Source organism: Grammomys surdaster, unplaced genomic scaffold (genome assembly GCF_004785775.1).
Source record: "Grammomys surdaster isolate TR1022 unplaced genomic scaffold, NIH_TR_1.0 184, whole genome shotgun sequence".
Taxonomy (NCBI): domain Eukaryota; kingdom Metazoa; phylum Chordata; class Mammalia; order Rodentia; family Muridae; genus Grammomys; species Grammomys surdaster.
The window spans coordinates 2,150,915-2,176,737 of record NW_021604629.1 but is presented as its reverse complement, the minus strand read 5'-3'; the positions used below and the strand labels follow the sequence as shown (position 1 = coordinate 2,176,737).

Below are 25,823 nucleotides of genomic sequence, written 5' to 3'. Positions count from 1 at the left end.
TTTGAGGGTGGGGAAGTGGGAGTGTGGGGGGTAGGTGGAGGTTACATCCATGGAGAAGAAGGAGGAGGGGTAAGGGGATGAGGGGATCCCGGGTGGGTGGGGGATGGGGTAAAGGGACAACATATGAAATGTAAATAAAATATCCAATAAAAAAAAAAAAGATTTAGCAAATATATACAAGAGCTGGTTCTTTGATAGAAAACCCCTGGGGAAGCTAAAGACAATGTAAATACCCAGAATTAGTAATGAAATAATTTGAAAAAATGTAGAGAAAAATTATATAACCTTTGAACTATTTTTATATGTTTTGATGAAATGTATATAATAGTCTAAGAAAATACATTAATAAAACTGATATTTTTTAAATATAAAATGTAAAAACTAACCAAGAACTATAATTTATTAAAAGTGCTAGGACCTAGTAAAACAAAATATTTTTCAAACCTTTAGGGAGCAGACACAATTCATAAAATTATTAAGACAACAGGTAAATAGAAGCATTTAAGATCATTTTTGTGTTTGATATCATTTTATCATTGTGTATGTATGCACATGAGAGAGAGAGAGAGAGAGAGACAGAGAGAGAGAGACAGAGAGAGAGAGAGACCAACAGAGACAGAGAGAGGCAGAGATAGAGACAGAGAGAAAGACAGAGACAGAGAAAACAGAAAGAGCAAGCAAGAGAGCTGGGAGGTGGAGTTCCTATGCCATAGCAAGTCATAGCAAGTATGAAAGCCTGGAGGAAAAATGTGTGAGGTCAGTTATCTTCTTACATCTTCACCGTGAGTTCTGGAGGCTAATCTCAGTGGCTAAGCATTTTAAAAAGTTGCATAGCTGGTCAGTGGTGGCATATGCCTTTAATCCCAGCACTCAGGAGGCAGAGGCAAATAAATCTCTGAGTTCAAGGCCAGCCTAGTCTACAGAATGAGTTCCAAGACTGTCAGGGCTACACAGAAAAACCCTGTCTGGAGGTGGAGGCATTGCCTAATAATCTTAAAGCCAACAATCATCACTTAATATGATTAGATAGTCATCAGCACCCAAAACAAGAGCTGGTGACTTGGTCATTTCTTTGCCCAAAGTTACGCTTCCTTTGTTGACTGTCTTAGTCAGTGTTCTAGTGCTGAGAAGAGACACCACAACCATGGCAACTCTTATAAAAGAAGGCATTTAACTGAGGCTTATTACAGTTTCAGAAGCTTAGTCCATTATCACCATGACGGGAAGCATGGTGGCATGTTGGCAGACATGCTGTTAGAGAAGCAGCTGAAAACTCTACATCCCAGATCTGTAGGCAACAGAAAAGGACACTAGGCTTGGCATGGGTTTTTGAAACCTCAAAGCATATCCCCTAGTGACACACTTCCTTCAACAAGGCCACTCTCCTAATCCTTCTAATTCTATAAGAGTTCCACTCCCTGGTAACTAAGCACTCAACTCTATAGGCCCATGGGAGACATTCTTACTCAGACCACTACACTGACCCACTTTTATTTGTATCATTTCATTTTTTCTCATGCTTTGAGACAGTTTCACTTTATAGACCAGGTTGATCTGGAACTCACTATGGTATCCAGGCTGCCCTCAAACTCATGGCAAACTTGGCTGCTCAGATGTTGGAATTACAGGTGTAAGGCACCATTATTGAGTTGACCCACTGTAGAGATGAAGGGTTTCCTCCATAGCTTCCATGACATCCAAAGTCAGTATTGAGAGGGAAAGGAAGATATTGAAAGGGAGCATGAGTAAGAAAGGATACAAGGCAGAAGGGAGCTTCCATGCCTTGTAGCTAATGATCTAACCTTGTTTCCCTTCTTTTTACTTAAGGACAAAGTCCACTTAAAGATAGCTCTCAGTTCTTAGCACTTCATGGTCTGTTTTTCAAGTACAAAGATTCTTTTCTTTTGTTTTTTTTAGGCCATATATATGTTTGTGTGTGCACAGGTGTATGAATACATATTTGGAAGGCATTGGAAACTTTAGCTGTCTTTCCTTGGGCTCTATCTATCTTCTGTCTCTCTGTCTCTCTCTCCCTGTCTCTCTCTGTCTGTCTCTGTCTCTTTCTCTGTCTCTTTCTCTGTCTCTCTGTCTGTCTCTGTCTCTGTCTCTCTCTCTCTCTCCCTCCCTCTCTCTCCCTCCCTCTCTCCATCCCTCCTTCCTTCTCTCTGAGATAAGATACTTGACTGGCCTAGAATATGCCAAGTAGGCTTAGCTGGCTGGCCATCAAGTTCCAGGTATCCTCCTGTCTCCACTTCTCCATCACTAGGATTACAAATGAATATCACCATGTCTGGCTTTTAAATATAGGTTATGGGGATCAAACTCCAGCCCTCAAGCTTACAAAGCAAGCACTTTACCTACTGAACCTCAAGCCACATGTCCTTCCCTTTCTTGGGTCATATGTACCTTCTCTGATATCTTTATTTTAAGCCTTTATACTTTTGTATTTGCTTGAAAGAAATGCAAAGTAATTATGAATGTGTTCCACTTACATGATATTATCATTACAGCAAGAAATGGCAATGCAGCATTGCTGGTGTCGGGTGTTTAGCCTGAGAAGCTCCCTTCATAGACCTCTCACACTGGATATAACCAGGATCTTATAAAGCAAAAGGAAGTCTGCTAAGAAAAGATACTTATAAGCCCAGTGTGTAGGTGGGCTTCTTAAGAGAGTCACATTTAAGTGCCTTAGCTCTGTGTGCCTGTGTGATGTGTCATCTTGTGGCTTTTGAAGTTACATTGTTCAAATGATGTCATTGATATCTAAGTTTAAAAGATTAAGCAAAAATATTTTGGTATACTTTTGGGGGGACTAGTGCTGGAGATCTACCTTGGAGCCATGTGCATGCTAGACAGCTGCTTTGCCAAATGAACTATATCCCTAGTCCTGACATTTTGTCTAAAGGATTTTTATTCAAAGGTGTCTTATTAAGTAAGTGGTACATATTTACAGATAAGAAAAAAAACCTTTTAAGATGAAGGCGTAGGTCAAGAAAAAGGTCAAAATAGTTTGTACTGTACAGTAAAAGTTGAGGCATGTGTTTTTATTATAAGGGTGCTCCACAAACCTGCTTGAAGATTTTCTCAGAAAAATACAGTTTAGAGATGAGAAAGGAGCAGTGATAAAGTTAAATTTAAAATTTGGGACTTAAGTGTGGTCATTAGTTCTGTCTGTCTATCACTATCTCTCTTTCTGTCCCCCTATTTTATTTTGCTTTGTTTGTTTGTTTTTGAGATTGTACTCCTGTAACTCAAGCTGGTTATTTACCCAAGGATAGCTTTGAATTCCTGCCCCTTCTGCCTCCACCTCCCTGGAGCTGGAATTAGAGGGATATATGACCATGCATGGCTCATTAGCTTGCATAACACTCTTACTTGAGAAATCTCTCAGAAGAGTAAATATTTTTTCTATGCAGGCCATCTTCACAGTGGTTGTTTTAGTTCAGTCAAAATTCCTGACTCTCAGCCAACAAGAAAGGCAAAGTAGATTGGGAGGCTGTGAGGCATCCTTTCCCTTCCTGTCCCCTTTCTTTGCTCTGTCTTTCTATCTTGTCTCTGTTGTATGGCAGACCTGTTTACCTATGAGCTGTTGCATATCCTCAGTTCCCTTTCCCACTTTTGAGACAGGATCTTGCTATGTTGCCCAGGCCAGTCTTACCCACAATCCTCTGCCTCATCCCCCAAGTACTAGATTGATAGGTATGTGCTACCATGTCTGTCTGTAGACACTCTTACAATATAGTTTCTAAAAACATAAAGTATGTATAAAATACATCAAGTCTATTTCAGTTTTTCATTTTGAGTTATGGAAGTCAGTTTCTTGAACTACCTTGCTACAGCATTACAGTGAGCATATCATCACAGATCTGTAGTGTATAAGTCAGCCTACCTACATAACCATGTTTGACAACATCTCCCAGATTTACCCACCAGAGAGGGACCAATGGATCATCCAGCCTATGTATAGTATCACAGAGGACAGGCAAGCCACTTAGGAGGGTGCCTGTGTGTGTTTGTACTCTTACTTCAGTGAACAAAAATTCTTGCCTTCCCATACCTTGGCCCACTTTTGCTACCTTCCACCATCCTGTTGGGTAGAAAGCCCTGGCTCACTAATTGAGCATTTGGTCACTGTTGTAGTCTGCACACCCATTAGTACTGATAACTCACCACCAACTGGTAACTGTCCTACTTTGAATTTCATCATTGTATGTGTTGGCAGCCATGTAAGGTTCCCTTTCTGAAAGTTCCTTCCTCATGTCTTTGGTTCCTTTTGCTGTGAATTTTATGTGATGTCATTAATTGACAGGCTCTATTTTATAGATATGTAATCCTTTATCAGTTTTACATGTTAGAGTTTTTTTCCCTTGATTTCATTCTTCCTGATTCTGTTCATGGTCTTCTGTATTGAATGGAAATGCTTAATTTTGTTGAAGTCAAATCCAGTAAATTTGTAGTTTTAGAACTTCTTTAAGGTCTTTCTGGTCTCTAGTGTTCTATAGTGTGCTACCCCTACTAGAGATGGTTCAGTAGTTAAGAGCACTGGCTGCTCTCCCAGAGGTTCTGAGTTCCATTCCCAGCATTTTTTTTTTGCATGCAGATGAACATGCAGAGTACTCATACACACGTACATACATAAATAAGTGAAGGAGGAGGAAGATGAGGAGGAGGAGGAGAGAAAGAAGAAAGAAGAGGACAAAGAAGGAGGAGGAGGGAGAGGAGAAGGAGGAAGAAGAGGAAGGAGAAGTAGAAGAAGAAGAATTTAAAGTGTTTCCCCCACTGGTTTTTCAAGCACATTTTTACTTATGGTCCTTTGAAGACTTTGTCTCTCATTGTGCTTGTTGTATTAACTCTTGGCTGCTCTTAATAGAGTTTTAAAATGCAAAACAATAGATGATAAACCTCCTCTTCTCTCAGTTCTTCTAAGGTTGGCCCTTTGACCCTGTTTCTACTCTATGAATCCTGGAGGCTCAGCTGTAGCTAATTCAAAAAGGGATGCTTGCCCCAAGCTGTGTACTCAATCTTCCTCCAAGGAATTTGGAATTAGGGCCAGTCTTAGCTATTTTCTTGAAGGAGTTGCAAATTGAGAGGTTTGGAATGACTGTCTTCTACTATAGGCACAAAGAAATTAGAGAAGTTATCTGAAGAAAGAGATTGAAGATGTGAGCAAAGAAACAAAGGGAAAAGGCTATGGTCCCATAGAGAGGAGAGAGTTTGAGTTGGAATGTGAAAGTAGCCGGCCTGGATCCTGATGGCTTTCCAGTTTCTGGTTCTGTTCTCTCCCGAGAACATTACATTTCCTTTTGTATTAGATAGGGGTGGCTAACCACTGTAACAGATAGACTCCAACGTATATAATGGCCCTCACACAATAGAAGCTTGTTTCTCACTTACACAAACAGGACCAGATGGTTCCAAGTTATCAAGATAGCAGCAGTAGAGGCCTGTGCCAGTTACTTAGGAACCAAGGTTAATGGAGGCTCTGCCATTTCCAACGTATGACTTTCAAGGTCTCCCTGGACATTATATCCATCCTACAGAAGGAAAATGATCATGTAGTTGAGCTTATGGGAAGCTTTATAGGCCAAGTTCCTTTGGCTGGAACTCTGTCACAGGGCCACATTTATCTCTACAGGAGGCTAGGAAATGTAGTTTAGCTATGGACCCAGAAGGAAGAGGAAATGGGTTTAGTGAACAAATAGAGATCATCACAACATGCTTTGTATCCATATGAAACCCCTACCTTTCTAATCAAATTCCTGTTGCTTTTCTTAAACATGTTTAAGTTGCTTCTGTTATTTGAACTTCAATGCATATCTAATACAAAAGAGATAAAACCAATTAATTAATTTTCTCAGGAAAATTGGGCCGATTTCCACCTATGATGCATCACCACTCAGCACCCTCAGATGGTCAAACACCAGGGGCTCGTTTCCAGAGGTCTCACCTTGCAGAGGCCTTTGCAAAGGCCAAGGGAGCAGGTGGAAGTGCTGGAGGAGGGAGTAGTGGAAGAGGACTGATGGGCCAGATCATTCCAATCTATGGCTTTGGGATCTTTTTGTACATACTGTACATTTTGTTTAAGGTAAGTCAAATTGTCTTATATGTATAAGATATATGTATATCATTGAAAATCTAATGTCATTGTAGTAAAATCATTGTCTCTGGTAAATCCCTGCAAAGGTCACACAGACCTTTCAAATCCATCGTTTCTTTTAAAGCCTCATCAATTCCTTGTGAACTTGTTAGGATCGCCATCATCTCAGTTTTACAGAGAAATCTTAGGATAGGTTTACAACTAAAATGTAAGTCCAAGATTTGAACTTGGATCTTCTAGTTCATGATCTAATCAGCACTATAATTCAAAGAAAAAGAACAAAAGACTAGGCATCTTTGCAAGCTGATAGACCATTAAGATGCTCTAAGAAGCAGCTTGCTCATAGGATGGTCATCAAGGTTTCCAAGTAGCCACTGTGAGGCCATATTTAATGGTGCCAAGGTGTGAGATACTGTGCCTGGTGTCATCTCTGTAATTCTGTCCTGACCAGACTCTAAGCTCAACATTTCCTGGTTGTAGGAAATCATGCTGGGTCTTTTAAGGGGGACCCCCAAATAAGTTCCACTTTTAGGCAGGTTTTTTAGGTTACAGGCTTATTCTCTGTGTTGAGATATAGAAGCCTCACCTTACACTCATGCCTCAGTAAAGTGAGGAGAGTTTAGTTTCTTCCTGCCCAGGAATTCTGCAGGTAGTCTGAGTGGAGATGAGAATGTCCCCTGGGGTGCTGCATCACCTGCCACTGGATGAGCATGGGTGTAGCAGGTGACTGAGGGGACTTTGTTTTCCTTGTGCTTTGATCTTTGCTTCAATCATTTTTACCTTCTTAACTCCTTCAGTGGCTTTGAAAAGAGATTTCTCTAACGTTATACTTGGTTTGATTTCTGACTTAATTTTTGTCTCCCAGCTTTTTTTTTTGTTTTTTCATTTAACATGAGGTGTTCCGTGACTTTGAGGTTCTGAGCTGCTGTTGATGTGCTGTGCCTCCTTCATCCTCAGCTTTCAAAGGGGAAAACTGCAGAGGATCGGAACTGCTCCACTGCCCCACCCGGAAACACCCACAGGAAGATTAGTAAGTGCTCTGTACTAGTCTTTAGTGGTACTGAGTTGGAGTGGGATACAACCAGGGGAAGAATCTGTGGGTATGTCCCGAAAGCATTTCTCGAATGTTGTGTACACATGTTGGCCCTTAAAAGGCTAATGCTGCTTGTGCTGTAGCATTAGTACATATTAGGAAATTAACGGTCAACATTTGGCTTAGTTACTTTTCACTTAGAGAGTGCAAAATATTTGGAGCAAATATGTTTATTTCACAGAGGAAAACTAAGGGAGAAATTACATCACTGTCACATTCCACTATTAGCTCTTGACACTTTGGAGTCTTTAAATGTGCTGTCAAATAGTGCCCAGCCAGATTCCTCTGTCCTGTCATAGTCCTTTGTTCTAAGAATGTATAGATTAGAATGATGCTAGGGAAAGCACTTGTAATCTGTAGGGGAAGCACTTGTTAAGCAAGCATGAAGACCTAAGTTAGACTCTTCAGCACTCATATAAAAAGCCAGGGATGGGTGTGCATGCCTGTAACTCCAGTGCTGGTGAGAGGACACTAGACAATCCTCAGACTCCCTGGCCGGCCAGCCTAGCCCACACAGCTTCTGGTTTATTGTGAGACCCTATTTCAAGGGAGTAAGGGAGAGATCAAGAAAGGAAGATGCTGCATGTCATCCTCTTGTACATGCCTGCACACGCGCGCATGCCTGGCTCCCATTGTACATGCTGCACGCATGCGTGCCTTGCTCCCATTGTACATGCCTGCACACGCATGCCTGGCTCCCATACACATAAACTTCACACACAGAGAAATAACTTGTAAGAAGGGGTTGTCAAAAGCACTGTGGGAATCATGTCTGGATGGCTTGAGTAAAACTTATGCAAACATGAACTTTTGAGCTTGTAGTGGTCCTACTGTGTAGCACAAACTCACAGAGGTCTGCCTGCCTCTGCCTCCTGAGTGCTGGAATTAAAGATCTGAACCACTTCCTCCATCAAAGGTTTTCTTGTTTGCTTTCATTTTTTTAAGTTTTAAAATTAAAAAGTATTTTTCTTACTAAAAGTTTTTAAAAGAAAGGCATCGATAGAATGACATGAGGATGAGGCACGGAAGCAGCTGCTCTAGGCAGTATCTCCTTTTGAATTACTTCTGGGTTCTTTGTTGTATTAAATCCTCAATCATATTTCACAGCCTTTTTGGAAATCCTAAATAGTCAAGCACTCTCTGAAGAAAACTGCTATGTCTCATTATGAGGTAGTTAGTAATGGTAATATATATCAGTAATTTAAAAAAATCATAGAAGGAAATCTTGAACCGACAGGAGGGCTCACTGGGTGAAAGTACTTGCTAAGTTTGGTCCCCAGAACCCTTTTAGAAAGGCAAGCTTGTTGTAGCATGCTTCTGTAATTCATGCATTCCTTTGATGACAGGGAGGCAGTCAGGAAAATCGTCTAGAAGCTTGCAGACCAGCTAACGCAGAGTATGAAGTACAGGAGAAACGAGATGCCTTGCCTCGATAGAGTGAAAGTTCAGAACTGACTCCTGAAAGTTGTCTTCTAAACACACAGACACACACACCACAAAAATAAACAAAGCACTAATAATAATAAAATAAAAAACAAAGATTGTTAAGACCTTCCTCTTCTCAGAGACAAAGTAAATCAAATGGCCAAATGGACTTTTGTTTATAACAATAGTAATACCAGTTTACTCAGTCTTATCCTTTATTATAAATCATGCAAAAAAAACAATAACCTCATCACCACATAGTGCAGTTTGTACCCACTTCACAGGTATTAACTGAATTAAAAGGATTTTTACATCCAGGCAGTGGTGGTACATGCTTTTTAATTCTAGCACTTGGTGGCAGAGGCAGGCAAATCTCTGTGTTCAAGGCCTGCCTGGCCTATAAAATGAGTTCCAGGATGGCCAGACCTACACAGAGAGGTCATTTATATACTGAGGAGCATTTCCTTTTCCTATGGCCTGAAAGTTCTATTCGTATTTTGAGTATTTATTTATTGTTGTGTTTTTAGTATCTTATTTAGTGTTTCAGTGTTGGTATGTACTTTCTACTGATACTGTTTAAGAAAACAGCATCTAGGGGACAGAGTTACACTCTAGCATGGTCTATTCTTTGTTCTAGACAACTAGGGTTAAGTTGGGCATTGAGGTCTCAACCATAGTTTGGGACTTTCTTTTACAGAAATGTAACACTGACACTCTTAATTCCTAGATATTTCCAGGCAAACCAGGATCACCTATGAGTCCTGATCCTTTATTTGTAGTCTTATATAGGCTTGATATCTTACCCAGGAGCATTGTTTGGATCACAAACCATTGTCTATCTTCTGCATTTACTCTGGAGTTACTTAACAGAGTGTTTTTGGTGCTGGATGTTTTCTTTAGTTGGCTCTGCTGGATTACTGTGTAGAAGAGGGAGTGATTTGTTTATCATTCCCTAAATGAATGTGTATCCTTTTGAGCCTGCTGGCCAGACCTTTGTACCTTTTTTGTGCTGATTGTATTAGTTAGAGAAGCCCTGTCGGTTCTCTTAAGTCACTGAACAAGCCTGGATTACCACAGATCATTTCAGCTAGCCATTTCTTGGAAGGGCTTAAGGAGTTGCCCATGATGGTTCTTAGACTGATGCTTGTTTTTTCAGCCAACTTTGAGCTTGCTCAACTACAAGAAAAACTAAAAGAGACAGAGGAAGCCATGGAAAAATTAATCAACAGAGTGGGACCTAATGGAGAGAGGTAAGTTTTCATCAAATAGGATTTAGACAATTTCATATTTATAGATTATCTTATGTAATTGTCAGCTTAGGTGCAATATATGTATCCTTTCTCAATTAACATTTCATTTTCATATCATTGAGAAACTTATTTTCAAGTGTTAAATGTGGTATAAATTATTGTAAGAGTTTGTGAAATTTATAAATCTTGTTGGGTCAAATAACCTAGTTTTAAGAAGGATCTTCTAGTTGTCTGTTAAAAATTTTAAGTAAAATCTGGTTATTGAAAATTGTATTTTCTGATATCAAATAAAAAAAAGCAAGAGCCTGAAGAGATGACTCTGTGGTTAAGAGCACTTGCTCTTCCTGAGGACCTGGGCTCAATTTTTAGCACCTACATGGCAGCTCACAATTGCCTTTAACACCAATTCCAGAGGAGGGAATCCATTGGTCTCTTTTTGCTTCTGTGGGTACTTCATACATGTGATGCACAGACGTATATGCAGGTAAACACACACATTAAAAAAAATCTCAAAAAAGCAGCTGTTATCACAGCAATCATTTGTTTTTTGTATTTTGTGTTCTCCTAGTGCAGAATTAAACATGCAAAGTAGGTATCAAGGGCGAAATTAATCCTTTAGCAAGGTACACGCCTATTCTGCCATACTGGCCAAGGATCTGAAAAGGTAGGTGCAGGAGGCTTATGAGAACAGGAACAACTAAGAAAACTAAGGTACCTACAAAAGCCAGGAAAGGAACACCAGAATGTGATATTGAGTACTAAGACAGAGTCCGTCTCAACTAGCCTTCTCACAGGAGGAGGGAGAACTTCACAGTGGGCCATAAAATCACATACAGGATATTGAGGAATCTCATCCTTACCTTCATGAGCAACTGTGGGGTCTTTGATACAAGGACCAGGTGTTGGCCTCTTCTGTTTGCCATCTTTCAACTATCTGAGCTCTGTGCCTCATCTTTTGCTCACTGACATCTAGTTTACCATCCTTTGTTGCATATAAGACATCAACAAATTGTAGTTTCCTGTCTGTGTGTGAATAGAAACATGGAAATAATTTCTGATATGACCAGTAGAAATTTTTTAGACATCTTTCACATGAATGTGTAGCTTCACACACATTCAGTGTCTTCCATGTTTTGTCTGATATAAAACACAATATCAAACTCAAATACACAGGTTAAGGGACTAAGGTGAAATATTCTAATTTCTGCCTTGAGAATTAGCAAGAGTAGTATCCCTGGTGACCTACCTGCTAGAAACATGGTGTGGCCTGAGGAAGCACTGATTGGCAAAGAGCCTGGTTCTGAGTAGCCTGGACTTGCAGATGTTCCTTATGCTCTCTTGTATCCCCAACCCACATAACTACTCTTTTCTTTCCCCTAAAGCATCTGTGCACTGTTCATCTAGGAACTTGCAAATTCATTTTTCTTTGCTGAGACATTGACCTCCCACCCCCACCAGACACCCATTTTGACTTTGAATTGTCATAGGGCTCTCAGCAATGGCATCATTTTCTCTGAGAGTCCTTACCTGAGACCACAGAATCTGCCTGGTGTTCCTCCATACTCACATCTCCTGGGCATATTGGGTGATATATACAGCTTACAGCCATCAAAGCATGTCTTCCCTGATGTCCTGCAACCTTTGAGAGAACAGAATTATCACTATTCAGTCTTAGTCCTTGTGCTAGAACATTGATGATATCTGAACACCCTGAAATAATGAGTATTTTAAAGCAGGTTCATCAGCAACAATTGTGTCTTCTTTGGAATCTTTTCATTTGTTTTGCACAGCCCTGTTAACGGCAGGTATTAGTTTTTCTAGAAGTAACTCTGAGAGTGTAACGTATACTGCTGTGGGACTGTGAAAGGATAGCTTGGTTCCTGGTTGAGAACAGGCCTTGAACCCCAGACCCTAATGGGATGATGGTAGATGTTCAGCCTTACTCCCAGACCCCAGGCTCCTGACATGCAGGCCAAAGACATCCATTGATCAGCACCTTTCAGTCACATAGGGCAACACCCCTACCAGCCCTTCCACAGGTTGAGGGTGTGACTACAGGCCTTGGCCTCAAAGGATTTCCATATTAATGAGATACCTGAAGGCCAGAGGGTGTAGCCAATTAAGTATTCCTTCCCAGACCCTCCTCCCTCCCTATTTAATTCAAGTCTGCCCTGAGAGAGGTGAGGAGTATGGCCAGATTCATCTACTTTCCGCCACGACAATAAACCTTTAAAACCATGGACTTCCTCATGTCTTTGGGGCCTGCTGTGAAGAACTGTGGAGGGGGCCTTAGACTATTCAGCCACCATTTAATCAGTCCAGCCATGGAAACTGCCAACTCAATCAAGCTGTCTGACCCAGCGATCCAGCCAAGTGACCCAGCCAGGCGAGTGTCAAGTCAACGATGATCCAGCCAAGCGAGTACAGTAACCAAGAGCCTCTACACACAGGGCGCTGTCGGGGCTTCCCTCCTCCTCCTTCCTCTCAGCTTTAGGCCATCCCGTACTCCCCCAGTCTCTGTTCTTCTGTGGCCCCCAGCGGTGTCTGGGAGCCCAAGGACAGACCACCGGCCTCCCAGATCCTCCTAGTGCCACATGGAGTGAACTCAAATTCCCACACTTCTGCTCCCCTGAGCCGTGGGATCCACAACTCCACCCAACAGGACCCATGCCCCCCTACACGCGAGCTAACAGCCCCACATACTGCTAAAGCAAATAAACTCAAATCTAGGGGCTTAAATAATGCAAATTTATTATGCTTGAGTTCTGTGGGTTAGTGGTCCTTTATTGAGTGAGAATTGTTGGTGTTGACAGGATTCCCTTTGCAAGGCCCTACGGCAGTCTGATTCCTTGACCTTTTCAGCTTCTAGAAGTTGTCTATACTCCTTGGCTTATGGATCCCTTCCTTTGTCTTCAAAGATACCAATATTGGATTGAGATCTATTCAGATTATATCACTGACTTCTACTGCCTCCTTTTCCCACTTTTAAGAATACTTGTAACTACACTATACATTCTCAGATAACCCAGGATAACCTCCCATTATAATGTCAGCTTATTTTAGAAATATCAAGTCCACCTACAACCACAATCCCCTTAGAGGGAAGTTTATGGATTCCAAGGATTAGAACATGGGGTATCTCTGTGTGGTGAGTGGGATCTTAAGGTCTGATGGAAAGGGGAGATCTTGAATGAGCCTTACAAGATAGAACAGTTTCTTCAGGCAGAGTTCAGAAAAAGAGTATTTCAGAAGGAGACAGTAATGGAGAGAGAAGAAGGCGAGTGCTTGGAATAGCATTCAGTTGGGAGCTGGTGTAGTGTTTACAGTTAAGATTGGATAAATGGCTAGAGAGGTGGGTAATGGGAGACAACTAGGCAACTAAGACCTGTATCTGAATGATGTTGGACTGCATTTGGCATTTATTGTTTTTGCGAAGGTTTTCAGAAGAAATGTCATGTTTTCCTATATTTATAATACTATAGCAGACATATGCCAGAAGCCTACTGAGAATGTTCCTTCAAAAGGCAATGGGAACTGTTGGTATGGTGGAGACTTGAGGGTGGCAGCAGGAAGATGGCAGGGTCCTAGCCAGCAATCTACTCAGGGTGTTTTAAGCCAACCAGGCTATGTAGACAAGTTTTGTTAAGGTAGTGAAAGTAGAAAAGAGGGGCACAGATTATGGGAATTTATGGTTATAACTATGGTTATAGTTAGCAGAATTTTGAACTTAGAAGAAAGAATATGAGGTATCTCAAAATATCAAAGTTTTGAACCTCTAGCTTTTAGAAAAAGAGGCAATCATAGTGGGTCTTAGTATCTCTTGGGATTTAGGGAGCAGGAGCAAAAAAACTGATCCAGGATGAATTATCATCAGAGGTGTCCACTTCAGGATTTACTTGCTCAAGATCCAGTTGGTAAGAAGGTACAGTTGGTCCAACTTGGATCATGCAGCTGCCAATGATCCAATCAGGACAGTCAGGAAGATGGAAGAGGAAGATTGCCACTTGACTTCCCTCGAAGGGATGTAAAGGGATGAGTGTTTTTACCCTAAACTATAGTATGAGTAGAAGAGAGACTGTGCCCACAGAGGAAAACTAAGAACATGGAAGGAAAAGAAGATACAGAGATTTATAGTACTTCCTAGGAGATCCCTGCATTAACTAAGATAAAACACAGAAGAGAAAGAAGTATCAGGGCATTGTCTCGGGGAAAGATGAGATCACCAAGTTGTTGAGGCCATTGTGTTCTGTTGTTAGCCTTACTCTCCTTTCTGTTTGTTCTCTTTGCATTTTGCTCTTGGATTTAAACTTGATGATTCCTTTAGTTAAAAGTCAGCTGCCATTATTTTCCACCTGTGGTCTTATATTTTTCTAGCATTTTGGAATCTGCCATAAACAACCTATTTATTATCCAGCTCTGCTTGTTCCTGTGGTTTCTCATGATTCTTGGCCATGTGGGCCTTGGTTTTGAGGGGATTGAATTTAAGGTTAATTTGAAATTTAATGTGATAACAAAGCCCCAAGTAGAACTGCTGAGGAAATAATTGGGTAGCATAGACATCTGGGTAAAAAGTAAAGATTAAGGAAATGGTTAGGACATCTTCTACTTAGGGTAATGACCTAACCTTTGATGCAGGGACAGCCTCCTTGTAGTGTGACTACAAGAATGGAAACACAAAAGTCCAAAGATTGTGCCTTCATGATGGCCAGGCTTTAGTGAGCGGAGAAAATGACATGGTCAGAGCTAAAAGGAACAATTGCTGAAGTGGGAGGAAGGCAGCTGTGTGTGGCCAATGCAGGGAGTTCCCGAAGGGTGCTCTACATTATGAGAAATCAACAGGAACAAACTAGAAGATACTCGGGAGTAGGACAGCCCTGATGATTTTTGTAAGTTTTGGTAAATGATCGAATGGAGGCCACATTTCAGAGAGGTAGATGAAAGCAGACAGTGAGGAAATGAGGACCAGGCAGACAGACACAGGCATTACAGATGTCAAGGCTGTGGCCATGCTGCTGTTCATGTATGTACTTAACTGCCCCAACAGTGAGAATTCCATAGAAACATCCATTGTAGTAAATTTGGAAGATGTGCTAATATGGATCCTGCCCTCTGTGTTTAATGGGCAGCACAGACACACTTTTTCCAAGTTAAAAGGATATTTTAGTTTGAAATTTTGTCTGTTGATGCTTCTCCAAGTCTGGCTATTGTAGTTAAGGGCTTCCATTTTTCTCTGAGTTAGGAAGCAGAGGCTCAATTTTGTTTCATTTAGTATAAGAACACACTATGTAGTTACAGAAATAGTTTGTAAAAACTGCTGGTCAGAGCTTTATGGAAGCAGGCAGGTTGTCCTATTCTACCCCTGAATTCTCCTACAAAATGGGTCATTTTCATTAGAGGAAGTTGGATAACTGGGCAAGTTTTGTTTTTCTTCCCAGTGAGGATGGTAGAAATGGCACACTCTCCTTTTCCTCAGTTACAATCTTAATGTTTGAAGGAGAAACCTGTTTTTTCTGTTAGGTGAACTTCGTTACTCTGAACACAGAGAGGGACACAGTGAGTACCTACACTGAGTAGAGTGGAGGGTGCCTCCGTTACTGGTGCCTGAGGCCTGCTGATGGGTGCTTTAGGCTGTAAGGAAATAAAGGATAGTTCTCTTCAATCTTCCACTAGGTGGTTTCTGTTTTCTGTCCAGGACACTGCCTTTCTGTGTAATGCAGTGTTCCTCTCAGCTGTGTGGTTATCCTCCAGTCTCACATTACGATTGCAGGTATCTGCCCAGAACCACAGCCCCTTTGGTAGTCTGATAAGGTTTCTAAACTGTGAAAATTGAGTGCTGTGGTGGGCTATGGGCTCATTGGTAGTATTTGCTTAGTAGGAATTCCAAAAGAAAGGAGAAGAAGGAAAAGAAAAGGCACCAATCACCGTGTGTAAATTTCAGTTTGTGGATCTCAGTTCCCCAGGTTCTCTGATTTACATGATTAAGTGTTGTGAATTATCTACCTCTGAAATTTCAGACTGTATCCTTACTCTTGTACAAATGGGAAAAGCCCTGTGGATCCAGTCTAGTATTTTTCTATGGTTGAGTCTAATGGCCTAGAATATTTTTTCTTTGACAACTTGCTTCAGAGAAAGTGTCTCATAGTGAAGGGAATAAATGTAAGAGTTGGAGAGAAATTGCAGGAGACTGGGGAATCAGGCTGCTGAGGTATGAGGGTGAAACCACCCAGATCTTGTTTCCATGTTAATTCATCTTGGACCTCAAGCAGCTACTTGATTGAAATATTCTGGAGATTAGATTCTCCATTTACAAAATCACAACATTGAACTAACATCTCTGGTTGCAGCCATGACATCCCTTAAATTGCCTGCTGTTAGATTTCCTCTTTGAGGATCCAAACAAATCATGGTGAACAGTTTTTCCCTGTTACCTAGGAGTGCTGACCACTAATGACTGGATTGTCTGTTTCTCAGCAGAGCACAGACTGTGACTTCTGACCAAGAGAAACGATTACTGCATCAGCTCCGAGAAATCACCAGGGTCATGAAAGAAGGCAAGTTCATTGACACATCTCCAGAGAAGGAAGCTGAGGAAGCCCCGTACATGGAGGACTGGGAAGGTAAAATGCCTCCTTGCTTCCTTATTAGCTGTCACCCAGAAAGGAGAGCTTGTCAGTTTTCTTAATAATCAATTTTGTATAGACATGACATCTGTATAATGTTTACCTAATTTAAATGTAAAGTTGGGGAGATCTGGCAAATGTGCAGTGATAATCACACTATAGTGTCGGAATAGGACAATTTCATCACCTAAGGAAGACCCACCCTCCTGCCTCTGGCAGCAGCTGAGCTGCTTTCTACCCCTTAGTTTGGCTTTTTGTGTATAAATGGACTGTATTGCAGATGCGCTGTGATGACTGCCTTCTGTTTAGAGGAATGCTGTTGAGATTCGTGTGTGTGTTGACAGTGTAGCACAAGTTCTTTCTGAAATTGCTGGGTAGGATTATATAAATATACCACAGTCTGTTAATCTACTCACTAGTTGATTAGCATTAGGCTCTTTCTAGCTTTAAACTGTAGGATCCAAGCTATTGTGAAATTTGCATGAAAGGCTGTTTTGGACACACTGTGCTTCTCTTTCAGTATATGTTTAGGAGTGGGATTTCAGGTTTTATAGTAGGTGCATGTTTAAATTTATTAGACACTTTAAAGTGGCTGTACGTTTCCACCAGCAGCTTGTGAGAGTCAGTTTTCCCATACCCTTGCTAATGTACCATCTTTGTAAATGTTAGCTATTCTAATGAGTTTACAGTGGTATCGAAATCATAACTCAAATTTGCATTTCCCCAGTGACTACAATGCTGAACATTTTTCATGTGCTATTTGCAAACTGTGTATCTTTGTTGAACAGTCTGTTCAAATTATCATTTTTGAATATTGGGTTGAATGTGTTTTTATTAAGTTGCAACATATTTATTGTGCTGGGGGGGGGCCTTTTTTTTTTGAGAGAGAGAGAAAAGGTTTTGTGATATAGTACCCCTGGCTGGCCTGATACTCACTATATAGCACCCAAGCTAGTATTGACTCATCATCCTGTGGTTCAGCCTCCCTGGGACTAGCAATATATGTGTGCCTCACCTGTGCCCAGTGGCAGGAGTTTTCATGCATCTTGGATACAAATACTTTACCACTTAGGTATTTTACATGTATTTTCTCATAACCTGCAACTTGCCTGTTTATTTGCTTAATAGCATCTTTATAAAAGAGTGTTAAATTTTTATGAAGTCATCATTTTTCTTTTGAATCACATTTTTGTGTGTTCTCTTTAAGATATCTTTGCCTAATCCAGATGTTTTCATCTAGAAGTTATATGGCTTTAGTGCTTACATTTAGGCTTATTTTAAGAATTTTAAAAAAATTTTTTTTGAAATTAAAATATAATTGCATCATTTTCTCCCCTCCCTTTCCTCCTTCTAACTCCTTCCTTGAGTTATCTTTATAGATGGTAAGGCATCAGGACTTAAATTTTCATTTGCATATCTCAGTACTGTGTCACTCTCCATTAATTTGATTTAATTAATAACTTTAGCACACTGGTTGAAAATCAGTTGACTCTGTGTGTGTGTGTGTATGTGTGTGTATGTATGCATGTATGTATGTATGTATGTATGTTCCTGAGTGTAAAACCTAGAGTTTGCACATGGTAGGTGCATGCTCTAACACTGAGCTCCATTCTAAGTTCAATAACAAATGGTAAATGGTCAGCCCCGAAAATACACACACACACACACACACACACACACACACACACACATATATATATGAGCAAGTTGTATTTATATATTTATGAATACACATGTTGGGATCTAGGAATTGCTAGGAATTGTTTCACAAACCACATGAACACCAATCTCAGTCAGACAGGTACAGTTTATTGAGCATATGCTCCAAGACTGGTCGACCAGGGCCATGGTGCTGATTCAGGAAGTGAACCATGACCCAGAGTTAAGATCCTATAGAGTTTTAAAGCCTTAAATCCACAAACATCTGTGCCAAGTTATTGCACCAATCAGGATTTAGGAATAGAGTATTTCCTTAGAAACATGTCTTTGTTGTACATTTTTCTTGTTCCCATTGGTTGGGGTATTCAACTGTGGCAGGGGACTTGCCTTGTCTAATATTCATGTCCTAATTTGTCCACTAGGATGGGACTTGTCTAACATTCATGTCTTAACTTGCCAACCAGGATGTCAGTTACCTACATACATGTCTCTTTCTGTCAAGTACAATGTCAGTTTCCAGAGAGGTCTTGGGAACTTAAACTTTATTGGACCACTACTCAAAATGGAAGTCTAATTTCAAATAGTTTTTTATATTGGTGCAGGTGTCTCTCTCATCCCAGGGGCAGCTTAAAAAGACAAATACCATAAAAGCTTATACAAAGGTGCAGGAAGTGCTATTAGTTAGTTGGTTCAGGTCCCAGCTTATTGTGAGAAAAATAGTAGAACAAAGCAGTTCTACTGACTTCTATCATGATTGGTTCCAAAGGACACAGAACATAACAGAATATGTAATCAATCTTGGCATTAGAAAGTTTTCTAGTAACAGTAAGAACATAGGAGAAAGTTTTCTTATAAGGGTAGGCTATCCAGGTAACTGTTACCTAGGCCTTAACATTTTACCTAGGTCCCAACGCACACGTAACAATTAAAGAAAAATAGCCGTATGTACCACTTGTTTTGTAGGTTTTGAAGATTTGCAAAAGATACAGACAGACGTTTTAGCAAAGAAGATATACAAATTGCAAATATGCACATTAAAGCATATTCAATATAATTTTTCTCTAAGAAAATACAAATTAAAATTAGAATAAGATAGCTGGGTGTCGTAGCACACACACCTTTAACCTGAGCAGAGGCAGAGGCAGGTGGATAGATCTCTGTGAGTTCAGGGCCAGCCTGGTCTATGTAGCAAATTCCAGGCAAGAGGAATAGTCAAACACTGTCTCAAAAGAAAAAAAAAAATTAGAAGAGGATGCTTCTCCACACCTTTTAGAAAGACTGAAATAAGAAATAACAGCACCAGATTGAAATGTAAAGAAACTATCATGCATACCTTGCTAGTGACAAAAATATAATGTATTTGTGTTAGTTTTCTGTCTCTGTGACCAAATTACCTGCTTTGCTGATGGCAGGGAAGACTTAGTGGAACATCCCATTTCATAACAAGGAAGGGCTAGAAACAGAGAAGTGGCCAGGATACTGTACACCCAAGGATCCATCCCCAGAAGTCTATGCTCCTCCAGCTAGGTTTCCCCTCCTCGACAGCCTCACAGAATAGAACTGCTAGCTGCGAACCAAGCATTCAAAATATAGTATGTAAGGGCGTTCTGTATTCAATCCACAATAGGATGTTTTTGAAAATGATGTACTAATTTGTTTAAAAACCTAAGCATGCCAATTCTGTGCATTATAGCAGTTGTAGCCTTGATATTTATCCCTAAGAAATTAAGACAAGGACATGTAGAACTTGTACATGAATGTCATAGCAGCCTTATCTATCCAGAATCTGTCCTTTAGCAGGTGAATGGGTTAAATGGTGGTACATGTATTCCATAATACCATAAAGCAATAAGAAGGAATGGATTATTGGTACATGCAGAGAATTTTGCTGAGCGAAAGGTAGAAGATTATTTAAAAAAGTTAAGATTCTATATGTATTATCTTCAAATGGCAAAGTTGTGGGGATAGATAACAGACTCGTAATTGCTAGGGGTTAAGGGATAACGTGCCAGTAGGAAGGGATGGGTGTGGTCATGAAGGGCAGCATCATGAGGCAGCCTTGTAGATGGATGCATTCTTTGCTATATTTTCTTTTTATGTATGTTTAATACATGCATGTGTATGGGATATCTGTGTATGTATGCACATTCACATGTATATGCAGGTGACAGATTGAGGTCAGGTGTTTTTTAACTGGCAACTACTTTATATATTAAGGCAGGAACTCTTGTTTAAACTTTGAGCTTGCCAATTTCACTAGTCTAGGTAGCCATCTTGTCTTGAAGATCCTGTCTCTACTTCCTAAGCAGAAACAGGCAGGTCTTTGATGCCCAGCTGTTAGATATGTTGGTGCTAGGGGTTTAATTCCAGGCCTTTCCATTGAATCACCTCCCAGCACCTGTTCTGCTAATGTAGGTATTTTGGTTATGATATTGTTATAGTTTTCTTCATGCCACTGTTGGAAGAAACTGGAATAACCTGAGATTTCTATGCTTCTTATAATTACATGTCAACCTATACTTATCTCAAGATAAAAAGGTTAATTTATTGAAAGTAACACAAGAAATTATAACAGAAATGTTAATAGGATAGCTTTTCAATAAACATTCACCGTTTGTAGTTAAGATAGTATAAGAGTTTAAAAGATAACACTTGTAATGGTTTATATATGCTTGGGCCAGGGAATGGCACTATTAGGAGGTGTGGCCTTGTTTGAGTAGGTGTGTCACTGTGGGCGTGGGCTTTAAGACCCTAGTCCTAGCTGCCTGGAAGCCAGTGTTCTGCCAGCAGTCTTCAGATGAAGCTGTAGATAGAGCTCTAAGTTCTGCCTACAACATGCCTGCCTGGATGCTGTCATGTTCCTGTCTTGATGATAATGGACTGAATCTCTGAACCTGTAAACCAGCCCCAATTAAATGTCCTTATAAGAGTTGCCTTGGCCATGGTGTCTGTTCACAGCAGTAAAACCCTAACTAAGGCAACTCTGGACTGGAAAATATTTATAGCAAATATAGATAAAAATAAGTTGATAGGTTTAATATATAAGAAGTTCTATAGCTAATGTAGGAGTCACTAAAATGTTCACACTTGAATAGCTCACAAAAGAAAAAATGTCACCAGCTGTAAAACCTGTGAAAAAGAATTTCAATCTCACTAATCATCAGTGAAATTTCTTTTTTCTTCCAGCTTGTAAATCTGTGTTGTACAACCTTATTCCCCATCATTTTCTATCTGCAGTGTCGGTTGTCTTGAGATCAAGACACATGCTTTTTCTGCTTTTAGTATTATTTAACCATTGAATTACATTTCTTGCATATTACCAATGATTGATTGGTTTACATTAATAAGTCAACTCTTCCCCTTTTTCTTCCTCCCTTAAACCTTTCCTTCCTTTCTTTTTCAGAGACAAACTCTTACCATATAGCCCAGGATGGCCTCGAACTCTTTGTCCCCTTGCCAGTGCCTCCTGAGTGCTGGGATTTTAGGCACAGACAGCTGTATATGACTTACTTTCTGTCCTCCCCGCAACTAGGAATTGAACTTATGGTCTTTGAACATAACTTGCATATTAGGGAAGTGCTTCACCACTGAGCTCTGTCTACAGACTGTTTAAAAGGTTTGTTTTGTGACGGGGCCTGACTACATAGCCTTATACCTTGCATCGTAGGTAGCTAGGATCACAGGCTTGAGCACCTGCCACCACTTTCTTATGTCTAGCTTCACAGCTGCTGACTTTAACTTTTGGTAAATTTTTGTATTTGTTAAGACAATGTCCTGCTATGTTTTTGATGTTTACATGTTAAAGGATTAGTCCCTAAACTGCCACTACTGGGATGTGGACTCTTAGGAAGTGGGGTGTCAGGGAAGGTTCTTAGCTCTTTTTGTGAGTGTCCTTAGAGGTGACTTTGTGTGGCACCCCAATCACTTCCTCTTTACTTTCTAGCCTTTGTAAGCAATTTGACTCTGCCACTTGCTTCTGTTGTAAGGTGCTGCTCTTGCCAGAGGCCTAAAGCAATGAGCTACCCAATCTTGGGCTAGAATCTCCAGACCCTTCAACCACAATAAACCTTTCTCTTATGAGCTAATTATCTTTGGCATTTCATTACAGTGATGTAGAAATGACACATTCACTTAAGACTTAAGGCATTTTTACTGTATGTAAAGTACCATAAATTCAGAATACTTGGATATGTATATGGAGTTTTCATCTTGCAAGAATATTCACAACCATGCCTTTCCTTAAAAATCTGAAAATCCAGGGCTGGAGACCCAACTCAGTGAGTAAGAGCATTGATTGCTCCTCCAGAGTACCTGGGTTCAATCTCCAGAACCCACGTGGTTACTCAAAATCATCTGTAACTCCAGTTTCAAGGGATCCTTCTAGCCTCCTTGGGCACCAGGCATGTGTATGACACTTGTGCAGGAAGAACACTCATGCATTTAAAAAAAAAATCTGAAAATCCTTCTTCACTCTGTACTTTTTATTTGATTGAAAACAAGTCTGATCTCTTTTCTCAGTAAGTAACCTGGTTTTAGTTTAGCTATGCGTTTTCTATCTGGAATTTATTTTCATCTTATATTTAAAAGTCTGAATTCAGTCCCAGCCATTGGTTCTGTCTGTGTAAACATGAATGTGTTTTTATACTACTTCTGCTGAGCCATTTGTGAGCCTTCCTTCAGTGAATAGATGTTTTCTTTCATACTTTTTTTTATTAATGCTTTGATGTATTTTTCTTTGATTTCGCAGTCTAGTGATTAAAAATCAGGTACACTGATCAACCTCCACAATTTCTCAGAATTTTCATTTCTTTGTCATTTATATCTTGTTACAGAATTCTTCAGTGTGAACTTCTAATATATGGATTTGATTTTCAGACATATTCATCTTAATCTTTTGACCTTTATTCGTGGGTATAATTTTTTATCTTGTGATCATGCCTTTCTGTTTACAGTAGTTCTGTTTTTCGTTTACTCTGTATCCTCTTGAATGTCACGAGGGATAAGTTGACATGTTAAATCCTATTTCCTGTGTTGACTATTTTATTAGTGGCTGCTATATAATTTGCTTAGTTTGGTTCTCATGTTTTGAATTGCTGTGTTTTTCATAGAAGCAATGAATCTTTGTTGTTTGCTTATATTTTTTAAAGATGTTTTACAGTATTAAGTCATCTGACATGAGCTACTTCAGCATTCAGGTGGGTCATTAGTAATAGTTTTGGATTTAACATTAGTTTTACTTACATATAGATACTGTTTTTTAGTTTTTCAATTTATATGGGATATCTTCTTTCTGTCCTTTCTCCTTCACTCTATGTATGCCCTTAGAGCTGAAATGAGTGTCTCATAACTAGCATAGAGTTAGGCCTTTTTATTTTTTTAAATCTTTTCACCATTATGTTGATTAGAGAATTTAACCCATTTATATTCAATGTAACAATTGATAGGTAAGGACTTACTAGTGTCATTTAAGATTTTTATTACATTTAGTTTTGTTTGTATTTGTATGTGTATTCGTATGCATGTGAGTGTGCACCATAGTGTGCATGTGGAGGTCAGACACCCTATCAAACTTGGCTCTGTCCTTCCACTATGTTGGTCCTGGGGATGGAACCCCAAGATTTTAGGCTTGGTGGTAAGGTAAGTGCTTTTACCCAGTGGACCTATCTCACTAACCTCTGACTGTTGTTATGGTAGTTTTTTATCTGGTTCTTTTGTAGATTCTCTTTGTTCTTTCCTTTCTTCAGTCTTTCTTAAGGTTAAATTTTGTTGTTGTTTTGTTTGTATCTTTAGGTGGCTTGTTTAAAGCTTGGATCCCCCAGGAGATGAACTAGAGTTGGAATGAGCTATAAAACTGAGTCTAAGGCTAAGTGTTGAAGTGGGCCTGGAAACATGAGTCTAGAAGGTCTGGCCTGGTGCTGGGGCAGTCTGAGGGCCTATACGGCATTAGAAAATCTTGAGGATGTTCCTTTAGGTCCTGGGACTATGGGATCCAGAGGTGTTCTAGAAGCTTGGTGCTATGTATTGTCTAGTTCTCACATCTACTGAACTGAGCATGGGTCCTGAATCCACCAGTCTGTGGAAATTAGCTTTAGGTCTGCACCATCAGCAGATAAGTCTGGGTCCCGTGTCTACATTTAGCAACTTGGTTTCTGATTCTAGATGTATTTTGATTCTGGACAGACATAGATGATGTAGCTGGGTTTCCTGTTTCAGAGTTGGTCTGGAATCTAAAGCTTACTTGTTGCTGAGTAGGCCTGGATCCTATTTCTGTGGGGACTGGTATAGAGATAGCTAGGTATAGGCATAAGTAGGGTCATGGGGCTGCCCTGAGACTTTGTGCTAGCTTGCCCTGATGCCTAGGGCCATGGAGGCCAGGATGACTGAATCCTGGGGCAGCTAGATTGGGTCTAGAGCTTGAATCTAATTGCTTTCCCTCCGACACCAAAGCAGGTAATCATCAAAATGCAAAGGTGAGCTTTACTCTTATAGAGTGAAGGCAAGCAAATGGCCTTCTCTTGAGAAGTCAGTGGTTGAGGTCTAAGTAGCAAGCCCCTGCCATGAGGTCGTGAAGGCCTTGGGTAACTGTCACTGTCCATTTCCTGTTGCTATAACCGAATGTCAGATGAGGTCACTCATAAAGGATGGAAGTTTATCTAGTTGATGGTCTGGGAGTCTAAGAACACAATGTCAGCATCCACCTGGCATCTGGTCAGAGACTTCTTTTGCTGGGTCATTGTATGGCAGAGGTCACATGGCCAGACAGAGCAAGCTCGATGTCCTCAGTTTTTCTTCTTACAAGGAGATGAATGCCATCATGTGGAACCTACCTTTAGATTTAATCCTACCTTCTGATTCAATCCCTTCCTAAAGACCTGCCCTCAAAATACCATTAACATGTAACTTTGAGAATTGAGCTTCAACAAGGGTTTTGGAAAGGGACACTCAGACCATAGTGGTAGCTGCACTCTTGTTTTACCTAGCACTCTGCCCACAGTTATCCTGGGAGTGAAGGCTGAACAGCCAAAATTCTGATACTCCTGTCAGTGCTGGTAAGGATTTGGTAAGGGAGTTTTTACATCATTGGAAGAACTGAAATATTTTTGACTCTTCTGCAGAGTAATTTGGTGAGGATACAAAGTCTTTTAAAATGACTGTTCTCTTTGGCCTACTCTCCATATTTCTAGAAGGCCATCTTGAGGAATTGGGGTAGATGATCTGGGTTTATACAGAGTTCCTCACCATGACATAGCTTACAGTGGAGACAGGCTGGAAGAAAGCTGCTCAAATGCCTTATGTAAGAATGGTAAATCACATGTGCTACATGACACAGAAATACCAATGATACATACTAAAGGAAAATGTACAGGACAACAGTACATAGTTCTTCTTTATTAAAAAAGCAGGAAAATACTATGCGTATATGATTTTAAAAGCCAGAAGTAAACAAATTACCAATGGTAGGATTTTGGGTCAATTGTGTTTTCTTCTAAAACTTGTTCCCTACTAGTTAAAACTAGTAGAAAAATATAACAAAATAAAGGTTATGCTACCCTCCTAAAAAATCTGCAAAGTTTGAATACTTTTATAATGTTGTAAAAATATTTCTCGATACCTCACTAGTACCAAAAGATCACTGTTTTTCACAATTGATGGGCAAGAAGTGGTGTCTGTTAGAGCTG

At 40.1% G+C, this 25,823-nt stretch overlaps 1 protein-coding gene across 7 annotated transcripts in view; it reads left to right on the top strand.

Annotated features, from left to right (window-relative positions):
• Positions 1-25,823, top strand: part of Ric3 (RIC3 acetylcholine receptor chaperone) — a 53,695-nt gene that overhangs the window by 18,701 nt on the left and 9,171 nt on the right. For 4 of the 7 annotated variants that reach the window (XM_028768013.1, XM_028768011.1, XM_028768012.1 and 1 more), the window contains exons 2-5: positions 5,859-6,085; positions 7,055-7,127; positions 9,772-9,865; positions 16,337-16,482. In XM_028768013.1, coding sequence (XP_028623846.1) covers positions 5,859-6,085; positions 7,055-7,127; positions 9,772-9,865; positions 16,337-16,482 — 540 coding nt within the window. Of the gene's footprint in view, positions 1-5,858; positions 6,086-6,962; positions 7,128-9,771; positions 9,866-16,336; positions 16,483-25,823 lie in introns of those variants that run through there. The other 3 variants (XM_028768015.1, XM_028768016.1, XM_028768014.1) reach the window with 3 other exon arrangements.